The sequence below is a fragment of the Zosterops lateralis genome, assembly GCF_965231275.1.
Source record: "Zosterops lateralis genome assembly, chromosome: 4".
Taxonomy (NCBI): domain Eukaryota; kingdom Metazoa; phylum Chordata; class Aves; order Passeriformes; family Zosteropidae; genus Zosterops; species Zosterops lateralis.
Genome location: NC_139765.1, coordinates 10390199 through 10406899, shown reverse-complemented (window position 1 = coordinate 10406899; position 16701 = coordinate 10390199). Strand labels below are relative to the sequence as shown.

General features: G+C 37.4%; 1 protein-coding gene across 1 annotated transcript in view; it reads left to right on the top strand.

Annotated features, from left to right (window-relative positions):
• The window catches only part of PIK3C2G (phosphatidylinositol-4-phosphate 3-kinase catalytic subunit type 2 gamma), a 189114-nt gene that overhangs the window by 115832 nt on the left and 56581 nt on the right, over nt 1-16701 (top strand). The window contains exons 22-24 of the mRNA XM_083859117.1: nt 1138-1267; nt 3270-3406; nt 5447-5616. Of these exons, the coding sequence (XP_083715243.1) occupies nt 1138-1267; nt 3270-3406; nt 5447-5616 (437 nt within the window). The remainder of the gene's footprint in view (nt 1-1137; nt 1268-3269; nt 3407-5446; nt 5617-16701) is intronic.

The window sequence follows — 16701 nt, the reverse complement described above, 5'->3', positions numbered from 1 at the left end:
TGCACTGGTTTGACTCAAACAATTTCTTTCCTACCTAATAATGTTCAGCAACCAACTCATTGTCCAGTTGCTGTGGAAGTGTTATAGCTGCTGTCACCTTCTCTTGTCAGGGGAAGATTGTGTTAAAATACCTTTTACTTGTACTATAGCTCCATTGCTTATTCATGACAGATAACTCGCACATAAATGATAAGTACAATAAATGATAAGGGTATCTTACTAAATTGTCTTCCCACTGTGTGTGTGAGGGAAGGTAAGTAGAGAGAATAAGATTTTTTTGCCATTTTTGGGTTCTAAGAAGAATTAATTTGAGTCAAGGTTACCTTTCGATGAGAGAAAAATAGATTCAGATATTTTGTCTTTTAAGATGAGTTTATGTCTCCACAAGTACTTGTTTCCTGGCAGTAAACGTCTGTAGATCGCAATGCTTGCGTAGAAAGAATGTGATGAAAGAATAAAGCACTTAAAACACCAGTAAAAATTATGCATTTCATGTGGAATGGGATGGGGGGGAAACAAAAAATCAGCACTGTTGTTTTTGCAGGCCATTAACTCAGCCATGGTTGAAAATAATCTCTTCATTAATTCTTGTGGCTACAATTAAAGCCCCATTTCACTGAGATTATTGTTTGACTAACTCCATGGGGAGAGGGGTCATTACTGCATCACTGCTTGGAACTGAATACGAGTCACGTTATGGATAAAATGTAAATTTGTGATAAAATTCCCTTGCAAATACCAAGTTGTGAGGCTTAATGTTAGATAAACACTGTCATTTGAGCAAAGGGATCCAGCATTAAGTAGACTTTAAAATGTAACTAAATTAGGATCCTACCTCCGGATTAAATTTTCAAACTCTAATAATTACATAGGAATAATAAGCAGGAAGGCCACAGTTAAGCAGGGATCATTTGTTACCATCTCAGTGGCTGTCAAAACTCTTCCTGTCTGTGTGTGCCATCTACTCTGTCCTCTTCTGACACAGAAAGGTAAGTAGGAACTTTGAAGAAAAATATAACAAAGTTACTGAAATTAATGTAGCTGCTTTGGTGACCAAAAAAGAGCCCAGTTCAACAGAACATGATTTCTGTCTGGTATTGAAGGGAAAAAAAAGAATTTCATGTGCTATTTTCACAGGTAGGTGATGATCTACGTCAAGACATGTTGGTTCTGCAAATTATTCGAGTGATGGACAGCATTTGGCTCCAAGAGGGACTGGATATGCAAATGATTATTTATAGGTGTTTATCTACTGGAAAAGGACAAGGTCAGTCTTAAATTATAAAAGGAGCCTGTATTACATTATTCATATTTCATGTAAACAGTGGTATATAAAATTTATTTCTTCTGCCTCTCTAGAACTCTTTGGATTTTGTAGCAACTAGAATTTTCCAAAAGCCTCAACACTGTCAGCTTGCAAAACATTCTTAAATTCACATATCAAAGAGAGGGCTTTGGAGAAAATTGGCCATAGCTACTGAAGTTTTAATCCAGTGTAGTCCTACAGAGATGCTTAAATAAGCCTAGATGCATTTGGTTACAGAAAGTACCTGCAGACAAGTGATGACAGCTTTGTGCTGTTGATTTTGAAATATTATTCTTGTGATTTATGTTGCTTAGGGCAGGCCTGACTCATTTGAAAGCTCTATTTCTCTCTTTTATGGTTGTTATAGCAGAGCTGCAGCAGGGATACCAATTGCTTGCAGTAGAAATCTGCTGACAGCAGTAAGCTGGCTATATTTCCCTGACCAAATCTTCTACTGGAAATAATCCTAGCTCAAATAGAGGGCTGATACATCCAGATTACCTGCTGTACAAAAGCTATTAAAATAGAAAAATTAAAAGAAAATCTTTGCTTTCTGAGCCTCAAAGTGAACATGAGAGAGGAGGAATGATCTAAAGGAAATAAGAGAAAAGAATAGATGAGTTCAGGCATAAGGCATGTGGTTGTGGTGACCTGGAAAAAACTCCTCCCTTCTTTGTAGAGATGGGAGTCAAAGCTTGAAAGCTTCTGCTTCAAAGGCAGATAATACAAGAGTACTATTTCTGGACATGACATTATGTATAGACTCTTCTATACATTAACGCTTAATTTGATGTTTGCCAAGAGAGATACAGGGATCATCTGCAAATAATATTCTCTCCCTGACAGTCTCTTCCTTCCAGCACCATAGCAGCAAAAAAAACCCCTCAGTGTCTCACAGCTTTTCCAGATGTCTTTCCTTATGAGTTTACATCAGTGTTGAGGTAATTGATTTACAGTTAATAATTAAGGATAAAGGACAAGTGACATGCCACATAGGACACAGGCTTTGGGAAGTTTGGGTACACAGGTTTCCCAAGCCCTAATGACTGACTCCATGGCCACCTTTCCCACACAAAGGGGGGTGGGAGATGGTCATTTCATGGTCATGCAAACACAGAAATCACTTTTCACTGAAATTCAGTGAAAACTGAGTAAAGCTTCAGTAGAATTCCTCTTTCCAGACATGGTGAAGTAAAGGAGCCTGTAAAATTCTTAGAGAATTAGAATTCTTAGAAAAACCAAATAAAATTCTTAAAGAAAGTTCTCCCTGTAATGCAGAGTAGCAGGGTGACAGGCCAGGGGACCACACATGGGGACAGGCACAGAAGGCTGGAAAGCCAGGTCTCAGTACAAAAAAAAGGAATTAAGTGCATGCAGTAGGGACAGAGGATTCAAGTGAAGCATTACAAAATGTATGACTTCTCTCTGCACTGCAGAGTCCCAGTTTGTGACATTGGATCAGGGTAATTTCTGCACTACCCAGTACCCTTTCTCCAGGCTGGGATCAGCATCACATCCTCCAGAATAATTTCTGCATCTTTTTAGACAATAAATAGATATGAAACAACTTTATAGGTAAATTAGTAAATATCTGATCCTACTTTTTTAATTTTTTTTCATTTTGTATGTAGTCTACCTACTTTGAATCTCACTAAATTGTTCACTTTGTTGGTACTTTGAGGCAGTCATATCCACAATATTGTTATTGGTGATCTTATTTCTCTTTCACAGAACTGCCCCTTTCCACTCAGTGCCCTTTATTTCTTATTTCCAAAGAGCAAGAGTAAAAAAAATACTGTTCTATATTTTCAGCTACATTCATTATTTTTAAGCTTTCAACAATATGCTTTGGGTTGCTTTTTTTCTGCATGGAATGATCAAACAACAGGCAATATGCATTGGTTGTCTTCCTATGTTTTTAAAGTTGAGGATTTTTCATGCAAACTCTTTTCCATCTGATTAGGACTGGTACAGATGGTGCCAGATGCTACCACACTAGCAAAGATCCACAGGGAGTCTGGACTGATAGGACCACTGAAAGAAAACACAATTAAAAAATGGTTTCGCCATCATCATCCTCTGGAATCAAGTTACCAAGAGGTAACATCATAATGAAGCTTATTACACATTTCCTGCTATGCCACGGAGGGAAAAATAAGAACCAAATTACAGCAAAAATGAGTGGCTCAGATATGAGACAAACAAGTCTCACGCAGAGAAACCAGAGAATCCACTTGAATGCCACTCCCTATCTAAGGGAATATTGCTTTTTATCAGGTGCATGGTGTTACATTTTCTATAAACACGCGTCATAGAGATGCTTTGAAATTTAGTAGTAAATTGAAGAGAAATTGAAATAGAAATTGTCTTGAACTTAGAAAAAAATATTTTTACTCCAGCTCTTTAATTCTTTTTATTTTATATAAACCATATAAAGTCTTGACAGATTTCCTGTATTTAGGAACAACCATGCCAATACCTAGAGTTTCAGAAAGCTGTTTCATCAAATCCACCTAGTCGTAGTCAAAATACAGAAGATCATGCTTTCCATATTCTCATGGGATCCCATGTAAGGCATCTGATTTTATGAAACTGGATGTTCTGCACGAGCCAAAAAAGTGAAATTTTTATTTATAGAAGCAAAGGTTTTCAAAGGAAATCTTTCTATCAGTTCCTTGTTGGGTGAGCATGTTCTGAGGCCCCTGAAAAACATTTCAATTTTTTGTTTCTGGGGCAGTTTTTATGTTTCTTTTCCCATGCAAATGATAAATTAGTGGCCAAAGTTTTAAATTTAAAGGAAGGCTTTGAGTATTTAGCACTCTGAGAATGGAATGCTTTATAACAGTTTGTTAATAGATGTGTATTATAAATGTTTGATAAACTTTAGTAATTTTGTCATTATTCCATAGGCATTTTCTCATATACATTTTGTCTACAAACACTTGAATTCCTCATATATCACTTGATTCTATTGAACAAGAACAATCTGTGTAGAATGGGATTTTTTTGCAAGTTTGTGTGTTTACATTTTTATAGTAGAAGTGTAGACAACATTTCAATTCAAAAGTGAGGTAGTGCCAGTTATTGATTGAAAACTTGATTTCTTGCTGCTGCTGTTTGTAAAAAAATACCATTAATGTGGAATATTCTAAAACTAATTCCTACCCAATTTCTTCCAATTTTTTAAGTACATGAAATGCAGTCAGATCTGATTACATAGGGTATGCATAAAATTTCTACTGTGCATTCCCTTTGTGCTTGCTACTGAATGAACTTTCATCTTTTTTTACTCCTTCATAATTTTTTTACTCATACAATACTGGATCTAAGGTGCTCAGAAAACTGGTGCAGAGTAAGCTTTAATATCCTCATTTTACAGCTGGGTGAACAAAATCACAGAAAGCTTAAGTGTTCTATCCAAGGTCATCAAAGTGAGTAAGTAGCACAGTCAGACATAGAATTCAGCCAACTCCTCAGCTGTGGCCCAAGACTTGCCATTGCAGGTGGCACCACGAAATTCCTGAAAGCCTAAATGATCATTTGCCTTGGCTGATGTAGGTTCTGTCCAAAAACATTAAAATCCAGATTAGGATGGTTTGGGTTTCTCTATTGTATTGTACACATTGTAATTTAGATTCATGGGACATGGACTGAGTTCTAGAGAAAAAAAATCTGTGGGTACCGAACAGTGCAGTGGATGTAAACCTTCACCCTTTTTACAAAGCAAATGGTTAAATTTGTGCATTTTCAAGTGATTTCCTTACAGTTGTTTTTGCAATATACCTGCAGAACAATGAACAGAAAATTCCAGCTTTGTGCCGAGAAGATTTTTTTTCCTTGAGCACTTTCCACCTTAAAGTTTTCTGTAGACTTCCAGGTATCTTTGGAACACAAGGTGAAAACCTCATGCATAAAATTGTTCTTGTGCCGTAACTTTGAGTGTCATCCCAATACCCTTCCTACCCAGACCTGTTGCATGAATCTCTTTTCAAAATTGCCTGGTAAAATTTTAACCTGGTAAAGTTTTACCAACAAGCATAGCATTTGTAAAATTATATTAAAAAAAAAAGTTAGCATCACAAATATGTCTGGATATTTCATGTAAGAAACATGTAAAGAATATTTTGTTTTACTCACTAGGCCATAAGGAATTTCTTTTATTCCTGTGCTGGCTGGTGTGTTGTTACCTTCATCCTGGGAGTCTGTGATCGACACAGTGACAACATAATGCTGACAACAGCTGGGCACATGTTCCACATAGACTTTGGAAGGTTTTTGGGTCATGCACAGATGTTTGGAAGCATAAAAAGGTTTGTATCTATAGTAACACACTGTAAACTTTAAAGCAGTGGTCTGAAATTTCACAGCCTTATCAACTCCTATAAAAAAAAAAAAAAAAAAAAAAAAAAAAAAAAAAAAAAAAAAAAAACCTGCATGAGAATAATTTTTCTCTTTTTTTCTTCCTGTATTCTCCAAAACTACTTTTTTCTTGGTTTCTTTCTTTCAATTTCACTTCTAAAAAGTGTAGGAATGACTGGGAAAGGATTGAATTATGTTGGGGATCGCTTTTCAGTGTAAAAGATAAATGTAAATCCTTGTCTGGCCAGGAATTTGAAGGATGTAGTTAAGTAGTGACCAGAACAGAAGAATTCTGATGTTTTTTGTTATTTTTCCCCCAACAGAGGAGGGTTCCTAAAATGGATCCAAATCTATATATCTATCTAATCAACGACTTTCTTCCCATGTTCAGAGAAGGAACCAAACTTTCCAAATAGGCATGGACAATAATTAAATTATGCCTCTGTGGGCAAATTTAAAAAATTTTTCTTTATCTTTTGAAGTTCCACATCCAACCACACTGAGCTCAGGGGTTGTTTTCCAAATATCTGATCACCTTTGTAGGGGTGATGTAGCTATGCCATTATGAAGAAATGAATTGAAATGGAATAAGGACAGGATAATGCCAGTATGCCCAAAACACAAAGGGGCTGTTACAGCAGAGTAAAGGATGAATTAATGATCCCTTTTGGTGACAAGATGAGTAGTGTGTGTATGTCTTTCATCCAAGTTTTCTAAAAAATTTCCGGAACAAATATCAGAATTAAGTTAGAATTAACCTTTCCTTTCCCTTTCCTTTCCCCTTCCCCTTCACTTCCCTTTTTGTTTGGGGTTTTTTTTGTGGGTTTTTTGGTGGTGGTGGTGGTTTTTTGGGTTGTTTTGTTTTAGTTGTTTTTTTGTGAAGCTGGCCTTTGCCTGCTCTCGACTATCTCAGTGTGTTAGACAGACATAACAGCATGGGAGTATTGATAAGAGGGAAGCTGATGAGGATAATAAGTACTTCTAAGTCAGGCAGTGAAAAGATTTAGTTGCAGTGCTTAGAATTACCATCCATCATTCAAGATATGCACCCTTAATCCTTCTTATTTGCTGTGGAAAGAATAAAGCAAAACAGAAAAATAAAAACATACTCATGCACACTCCTTGTCAAGGGCTGCATCCTTTTCTACAACTAAACCTCTATTGGAACCTAGCAGGAATTTCCTTGAGTAGCAATTTCACATAAACAAAAATGCCTAGTTGAGTGAACAACAGGATGAAGAAAAAAAAAAAGAAGAAGAGACACAGCAACCAAATTTAAATTATATAATAGCAATAATAAAAATAGATATTCATGTTACTGTTTTACAGCTCAGTTATACTACATCTTCTGATTAAGTCTGTGAAAACTTACAATATAATCACTTCCACAAACAGCAGCTTCTTTCCCTGTTTCTCAATGCAACGTGCTGCTTTTAAACTACAGAATCAAATCACATATTTAGGACCTCCATTCATGGACTGGCCTCATGATTCCTTAGGAAAACTGAGTCTTCCATCTAAGAGCAGGTTGCAACCACCATGAGATAATCATTGTTTTCCTCAAGTCCAGTTGCAACTGAGCAGACAATCATTAATGTATTAGTGATACAGTATTAATGACTATGGTTCTTATGAGTTGTATGCACCTTCATGAAATATAACATATTATTTGTACCACAGGAACACATGGATATCACATTTTTACACTTCACAAACTTCAGGTTCTCTCAAAATTTGAAGCTCTCAGTGCTAGTTGTATCTACTCATTCCCACAAGGCAAGTCCTGAAACAGGTTTGGCCTCTGGTTTCTCTAACCCTAATGTACTTTTCTCTGAGTTCTTATTAGATTTTTTTTTTTATTTTAGTTTTTTGCACTCCCAGAATATCATACTCTACTATAATATTGAAGAAACAGCAGCACAATGCTGCCAAACCTAAGAATTATTAGTGCTGACCTTTAGGGGGTGTTGTCAGTAGATATTCTACATACATTTCTGGGGTTCTACAGAAGATTTAAAGAGTGCAAAGCATCTGATGCAAATCCCTGTACTTGGGGTTGCACACATCATGCAAACCTTTTTTTGTGTGTGAGTGCAAAATGAAATTTCTGCAGATCAATGAAGGCTTACAGACAAGGAGTGCCTGCCCAAAGTGCATAAAACAATCATTCCTAACAGAACTTTGAAAGCTAATGGCCACAGCTGTCCATTTCCTGTTCTCAGGGAGTGCCTTTTGCCATTACAAAAAATCTAATTCCTCATAAAACTTCCTGAGGATAACTCCTCTTCAGTATCCTGCACGTGGAGCTCTTGTTCTGATGGAAGTGAAGGGCAAGGAGTGCTTTGGCAGCTCAGGGACTCACACACATGGGCTGCAGCTCTTCCTGTCACATCCCAGATGATTTTCAGAGAACCTGTTGAAGCTGACATGGACATGATTCATCCAGCCATGCTCACTTTTGCATCCCTGATTGTGAAGACCATAAAAAGGGGATCAGTAAGCTTTTCTAATTCATGCTCTCATCTTTAAATGATATCCAATCAATCTGCTCAGTTTTGATTCCAAGTCAAAAATCAGTTCTTCCTGATGTGAGAGGAAAGAGGAACTAGGAACTTTCTTTCTACATATGCCTTCACAGTGCAGTCAATACTTTAAATAGTACTAATAACTCATCTTTCCTTGGATCTAGAGCCAATATTTCAGAAGTGTTAAAGGGAGACTTACGATCTATCTAACCAATAGCATAACAACAGAGAGCTTGGCAGAAGAATTATTCCCAAAGTCCCATAGGGAACTTTACTACTGAACCATGAGATTTCATTATCTTCTCTTTCTTTCTTTTTTCTTTTTTTTTTTTTTTAATCACACTGAGTGGCACCTTTTGCTAGCAGTAATAAAATGCTCTTTTCATTCTCTAACCCAGCCTCCACATTTGACCCTACATTCCCCCAAAACAGGCAAGTCTGCAGGTACACTTTAAACTGTACAAAGAAATATTTCTTGTTTGATTTCTTCATGTAACTGTCTAACTCTTCATCTATTGAATGTCCTGTGGTAATCATCTCAGACCCACTCACATGTAAATAGGTGTAATATTATCCAGATAATCATACAGGACTCATCAAGTGGTCTAGAAGAAAGAGCCTGGCTCGTGGTTTTACCTGCCATGCTTTACTTGTTTTTGTTTTCTTCCTTTCAGTTCTGACCAGCTCCTTTTGAACACTCCTTCCTCGGTGAATTAAGCAGTGAGGGATTTATTTAAATCCTGTGCTAACTGAACTAATCCAAAATTCAGCAGTCAATTGCATCCTCCCAACTACCAGTCCCTTCCAGCACTGTCATCTACAATTTTTCAGCCAGTGATGTGTAGTGTGAGACTTGGTGGCAAGATACAAAGTGGTGCAGCTCATGGCACACTCTAAATCCACCTTTTCATAACATCAGTGTCCATTCTTTTCTTTAAATATCCAGTCATCCTGATTTCCTCCAGCACTCACTGGCCCTTTTCATTTCTCTGGTCTGAATCACACAGACCCTCTTGTCTCTTTGCCAAACTAATCCTGGCTCTTGGCATGGTTTTCCCAGAATTTAAATCTGCTAAGCTGGTTTTCTTCTACAAAGTTAATTACCAGAGACAGTCTAACTATTCCATTGGGAAATTCCAGTTATTAGGGAAGTTTCAAAAATATGGGAAAATTATGTTTCCCACACTTTCTTCCTAAGTTGGTGTTTTATTATACTGAGAAATACTTCAGAACATCTGAGTATATAGAAATGTAGAAGTGCCTCTTTTTATTTTGAAAGTAACACATTTCATTTTTAGTGTTAACAACTTAAAATGTGTGTTACTGTCTTGCTAGAAGTGCTGATTTTAAAAAAAAAAATTTTTCAGGTATTTCTTTCTAGAACAAAAATGCTGGCATATGGATATGGAAAAATAAGTTGTATTTTCATTTTTTCTCTTTTTCCCTAAAGAAAAGGGAAAATGAGGAAGAAGAAAAAATTTGAGAAGAATACATTTTACGTTTTTCTTTTTACCTTTTAAAATCTTTATCTGGAGTACTCATATAGAGTCTAAAACTTGAAAGTAAAAACTTAAAAGCATGATTACCTTTTGTTTTCTAAATTTTGTGCATAAAAACTTGTACCAGCCTGTAATAGATGCTGAAAGATTTCAGTAGGAATTTTCAATATGTTGCATTATTAATTCAATCTCTGCAGTTTATATTTATTTTTTTTGGCAGGATGGGTCTGGGTTTGTTAATTTTTTATTAATTTTTGTGAAATAGTACTTCCCAATTCTTTGCCACTGTTCACTTTCAGCACTTCCTGCATGCCACCCTCCAACAATCTCTGACTGCAACCCTGGAAAGATTTAATTTTGTGACTTAAAGCACCTTAGTAGCTAAAATGCTCTTAATAAGATAATCCAGATGTTTAAGACCACCATCCACATAAAGAATGAAAGGGGAAATATGCACAAAAACCTGTAGATGAAACAGCATCATCTGCAAGGTGACAAGGCCTTAAGGGGCTTGAATTTATCAGGGAAGGAATCCATCACGTTTGAAAGTCAAGTGCCTCGAGTTGTCCCAAATTGTACAGCAGAAGCACCAGCCGAGGCTGAGAACACATGAACAATTGTTTGCCCTGAGGGCTGGGGGTTATTCCTCCTGGCTTGGTGTTTTCTCTAATTATTGAGCCTGGATAGTAGTTTGCCCTTTTCTATTGTTTTTCATTTCTGTTGTTTGTTTGGGGTTGTTTGGGTGGGTGGGTGGGTGGGTTTTGTTGTTGTTGTTGTGTTGTTATTGTTGTGTTGCTGTTTGGGTTTTTTTTGGTTTTGTGTTTTTTTGTTTTTTTTTTTTTTTTGGTTTTCCATTTCCAAGTACTCAGACAATTAAGGGAGGCAATGTTTTTTCCATACGTCTGTGTAGATTTGACTGTATCCAGTTCTGTTCATGCAAGAGCCTTGTTCTTCTTATTGAATTGAATTTCCTGGAAATCAGTTCTTGTCTGCTGCAACTCTCAGAATCCTCCTTTGCTTTTCCTTCACTCAAAGAGTGGCATAAACTGCTTTCCTATCTTCACTTTCTCAAAGAAGTGATCAGGTATTCCTGTTAACAATCCTGTGGGCTGGAGAAGTTGCCTGATGCTCCCAGAGCCACCAGCAGCATTCCCTCTGCTTTGGGAGATTGGCTGCACATGAGGCATTTAAGTGACTTCTTATCAAATTCCCCTCCTCTCTCCTCTTCCCTCCTTCTCGTTCCATCAGCCACCCTGTGACTTTTTGTAGAATATGGCTTTAGAGATGGGAAGTTTAACAAAAAAAAAAAAAAAAAAAAAAAAAAAAAAAAAAAAAAAAAAACAGAAAGAAAAGAGGGAAAAGACATCATGGTCAGTATCCATTTTGATTATGGTTTTATTTGTTATCCTTTTCAAAGTGTAACTGTTTGTAGAGATGTGTATATTCTCCTCCCTGCTCCCACAGGAACATTGTATTGAATCACCCCTTTCTCTGAAGGATTTATATACACTTTTTTATGTTTCAGGGAGCTGTTCTCACATGCACTCAAATGTACATTTATATTCAGGGGAAGCTGTTCTCACACACAGTCAAGTATACATCAAGCACTTTCAAATTAATCTCTGTTTCTTGGTCTTCTTTTTTTCTTTTTTCTTTTTTTCTTTTTTCCTTTTGCTTGTTCTGCACACTCTGCCTTTGTCCTTCATCCTTAACTGGAAAGCATACTGATGTATTTAATTCATGTAGGATTTCATCCCCTGCCCCAAGGAATTTCTTTGCAATTCAATTTCTTCATCACTGGTTTATTTCTCTATTTTGCCTGGTGATATACAAATGCCCTGCAGCCATCTATTACTGTGTTTTCTAAATATCCATCTCATGCTCAAAAGGCCTGTTAGCTGAATATTCCATGGGTAGGGCACATAACCCTACTTGTTCTGTTTCTTTTAGGGCAGCTTTTGGGTATCAGTTTTAGAATCTTTTTCACTGCTAAGGGCCAGTCAGGACACAAAAAGCAATTGTCCAGCAATCTCTGTTAACACGAGGAATTGCTCCAATCTCCTTGTGAATTAACTCTCCAGTGGTTTATCAATAGGGCTAGTAATAAACTCTAACAAACACAGAAAATTTGATAGTGTTAGAAAATGGTATAAGGCATTGGGAATGCTGCACTGAGCACTGTCGAATACGGGTATTGAAGGTGAAGTGAAGAAAGGATTGAGCTCCAGCTCAATGTTGTTTTGCAGTCTGATTGCTGGTGACTGAGTGCAGGCTGCTTTATCTGTGTCTGCCAGGATTGAGGAGCCCAGGTCAGCTCAAAAAGAGCCTTAGCTGGACACAGGGGTGCTTCCTAACCAAGCAATGTTTGCAACAGGACTAAATAATGAAACAGGGAACAGCCACACAACACAATTCATCACCAGCAAACATAAAGAAATATGTTTGGGCCACAAGAGAAACTCCATTTTTCTTCTTATCAGGACAACATCATAAACATGCTTCTGGGATTCTTATTTAGCCTATTCTCAAAGATTTTTATGATAGAGTTCTCCAAGCTCCCTATCAAATTTCTGTTTCAGGATGTCCTCACACAGCCATTTTTTCCCTAATGTCTAATCTGACTCTTGCTGTGCTTTCATCTCGTTTATTCTTGCTCTTTCCTGCGGGAACATGAAGATCCCATGCTCTGAAACTAGCATGTTCCTAAAGCAGAGCAGATCTTCTTTCAGGGAGTATTGTTTCAGGAATCTCCCAAAGTGCCCCATCAGTAAACGGCCCAGAATGGTTGAAATTCTGTGACATGAGTGAATAAATTCTGTGACATGAGTGAATAAATTCTATGCTTGGGCTACAGTAGAACTGGAGATTGCAGCAGAGGCTGGGCACTGCAGCCAGGCTGAAATCCATCCAGAAGTGCCTCCAACCAGTTTCTGTGTTCCCATTGTGAGCCTTGCCAATTTTCTTGCTCCATAGGAGAGTTCCAGATGGGTCCTTGTTGGCAGCACATTGCAAAACTGGGTCTGTCCTAGGAACTGTGACTGTGTCTAAGCTCAGCTGTCAATAGCCCTGTTACCTGTGCTGCCAGCACAGCAATCCCATGGGACCAGGTGTGATCAAATCCCTGTGATTTACCCACTCAAGAGCTTCCATTGGCCCACAGTGAAAGGAGTTTTAGTTAAGTCACATTCCCTGGCACTTTGTATAGGCAAAGGGGCACAAAGGAATGGCTACTCTGTCTCAGTTAACAGGGGGAATGTCTTGGTTTGGAAAGACAGGTGTCTGCTAAAGAAGGCAGGAGCCTCCATTGAAGATATAAACTCCCTTTCTCTGAATTATTATAATTTTGAAATGAAGGGGCTTTCAGGCAAAGATACAGGAATAACAATTCTTTTCTAGTAAAACTAAAATAAAAATGCAGTAGTAAAAAAAAAAAAAAAAAAAAAAAAAAAAAAAAAAAAAACCACCCTCCTGACAGAGTCAGAATGCAGCTTGACACCCTGAGGGTCAGGGTGTTGGTAGCAGTCCAATCAAATCCTCCTGGAGTGACAGATGTGGTTCTGTTGGAGCAGAGATGATCCTGTAGAAGGGTGTAGTTTTCTTCTGAAGGTCCAGTGGTGATGAGATTAATCTGGTTTTTCTCTGGGAATCCAATGCAAACAGGCTGTCCTGGTGTTCTGAATCTCAGGTTTTATCCAGATAGGAATGCTTGGTTCCTCCTGCTGGGTGGAGCATCTTCCAATAGGATGATGTAATTTTGTCAGTCAGGCAGTGAGCCTCAGTGGCCCATTAACAGCAGATACCTCCTGGAGGGAGGATGGGTCATGGAAGAGATAAAGAACACTGCCCCACCTGGTGTTAACAGCTTGTAATAGAATACAATCTGCTGGTTACATCTTGCATTGCAACCTAAGACAGGGAAACCTGATGTTAACAGAATGATGGATCAGAGCCCTTAGCTTAGGAGAGGATTACAGCTTGTTTTCTACTTTATCCATTAAACATGATTAAATCTCCATGCAAGCAATTCAGTTACTGACAGGAACACATAAATCTTTCAGAATAGGACAGCCCAATGGGTGAAATGCTTCTTTTATGGCTGATCAAAACAGTGGGTATGTTCAGGACAGTGATTTGACTGAACTAATATTGAGGCTGTGATAGTAAAAAATAACATTAGCAAACTTGATATACATAAAAGAAGAATTAACTTAATCAATAAGTAAGGCCATAATAGTTTAAGAAGTCTCTGCCTAAGGAATACAGGAAATTCTAGTTTAATGTTTCTGCCTCTAAAGGTAGATGTTAATATAAAAAATACTGTGGATAAAACTGCAAATCAGAAATAAGACTTCAGATTTGTAGTTTGAAATCTTTTCTTGCAGTAGATATCTCAAACAGCAGCAGAAATGGCACAATATAGAGTTAAAACCATGTAACATGGTATAGGCCTGGTCATTTAGTTTAAGAATGTAGGTAAAAAAAAAAATATTAGATGTAAGTGTTAATTCTCCAGGACATGTCGCTTACTTAAGCCAAGGATGCTTGGGGCATTCAGAAAACTTTCTGTGTTGTGGGAATGAGATCAATACTAAATTCAGACCAGTTTACCCAATGCTGCATCCAGCTAAATCTTAAAACCTCCCAGGATAATCTTCCAAGGCAACCTGTTTCAATATTTATTTTTCCTCATAGTGAGGAGTTTTTGCTTTGTTATTTTTTGGTGTTTCTTTTTTTCTTATGGCAAGTCAGAACTTCAGCTGGTTCAGTTTTCTCTCTTATTCTTGTCTGGATCTATCTGTTTTAGAGCCTCCTTTAGATACAAGAAAATCCCCATTGGCCTCTTGAATACCTCTCATCCCCTGGGTAAACAAGCCCATGTTCCTCAGCCTCCCTTCACAGGCAAGTGCCCCCATGACGTTGGTGAATTACTCCAGCTTAGTGACATCTTTCAGGTTTTGGCAGGGTATGAACTAATAAACCCAGATGGAACATCTTTACATGTGGCATCTTTCAGTATTTTCATTAGTAACTGGTATGATGGGATAGAGAATGTGTTTGCTCATTTTTTGGTAAAGGCCCTTTGTACAAGGCTTTGGTTGTGAAAATTTCTATTAGCATTTTTAGAAAGGGATCTGAGAGCCCTTTTTACTATTTTACCGCAGCCAAATATGAGTTAATATATGATACTGGATAGAAAAGCTTGAAATTTGAAGTAATCCTTTTGTTTCCCTCTCCACTGAGAAAACTTCCCCTGGAACATTTTTAACATTTTACTTTGAGAAAGATGGAGATAAGGAGCCCAGGGAAATTACAAAGAATCCAGAAAAAATGCAATTAAAACCATCGGACATCTGAAATACAAGACTTGTGAGAAAAGGTGGAAGCAGTTGTCTGCAGAAGATTGAGGAAAGACATAGTAATAGTCTTCAAATACTTTAGAGGCTGCTTTTGGGAAGATGGAATCTTCATGTTCCCTCAGGAAAGAGCAAGAATAAATGAGATGAAAGCACAGCAAGAGTCAGATTAGGCATTAGGGAAAAAATGGCTGTGAGAGGACATCCTAAACCAGAAATTTGATAGGGTGGTTGAAGAACTCTATCATAGAAATCTTTGAGAATAGGCTAAATAAGAATCCCAGAAGCATGTTTATGATGTTGTCCTGATAAGAAGAAAAATGGAGCTTCTCTTGTGGCCCAAACATATTTCTTTATGTTTGCTGGTGATGAATTGTGTTGTGTGGCTGTTCTCTGTTTCATTACTTAGTATATAAAAAGAGTGCCATTGATTATGGCTTTTTACTGTGTCTACAAATGTCTATGATTACTGTGATTAAGTATTTTCACTTGGCTTTAGAGAAATAAGCACTCATGTTCATTTATTTTGTGTTCTTCAATAAGCTTTTGGCTTTTGCTGCAAAGGATGTCAGCAGTCAAGCACTCCCTAAAAGCTTTTCCTATTTTATTGGCTACATCTAAATTCCACATAGTCATGCTGAATATTATCAGTCACTCTTGACTCAGCTAAAATGATTTTAAAGCAGTCAGGGAAATTGTGGGAGGTTTTGCTGCTGAGCAGTTGATTTTTAAATTGCAAAGGGTTCTGTGTGGTTTCTCACACACTGTCCATGTGAAAACTTGGACTACAACAGATTTGATCTCATTGCATTATTGTGTGTGACTTGGACTTTTCCGTAAGTGCACTGTTGGGAAGCTTAGATTGGTCATTTGCTGTTGGATATCTCATATGTTTTCCCTACTTAATACTAAAAGAAGTCAGTGTATCACTCTTAAATGTTCTGTACCATGAGATTTAGAGTAGGAAAAACTAAAAGCATTTGGCTTTGTTAATCAGTTTACATCTAGAGTTTCATAACAAATCCTGATGCTCTTACTGGTTTTCTTGGAATGCAGCATAATCCTATCCCACAGTGAAGTCCCAGTAGATGTTCCCATCACCCCAGACCAAGTTTATTTTTGTGTGATGATCTCTTCATTTTCTTGAGGTTTCCTTTCTTTTTTTCCCCTCTCATGATTTATCACCCAAGCACTCATAACCGCCAGAGGAACTGCAAAACACATTCCCATGAAAATCTTAAATCTCTAAAAGAAAAAGAAAAAGAAAAAAAAAAAAAAAAAAAAAAAAAAAAAAAAAAAAAACCAAAAAAAAAAAAAACTCCACCCATAAAGTAGCCTTGTTTCTCACCGAATGGCTTGAGTAAACTCTTTTGTCACAGCCATAGTAAAGTATTAGTCTTTAAAGTCCAGGACTGCCATCAGACTCTGTCATAAACTGGAGTATTGCCTTTTTGACTGATTTCTGCTATAAAACCAAAGGTTTCATTAATCTCATCTAGAGCTTTAGTGGGGGAAAAAGAAAAAGGGAAAGAAAAGAGTAGGCAAGATGTGATAGGGTAGCTTTAATGATTTTGGGGGGTTTATTGGCTGTACATCTTTGGTCAATCTCAAGTCATACTAGTTCTCTCAGTGAGGCTTTTCTTTTCTGAAAAATAATG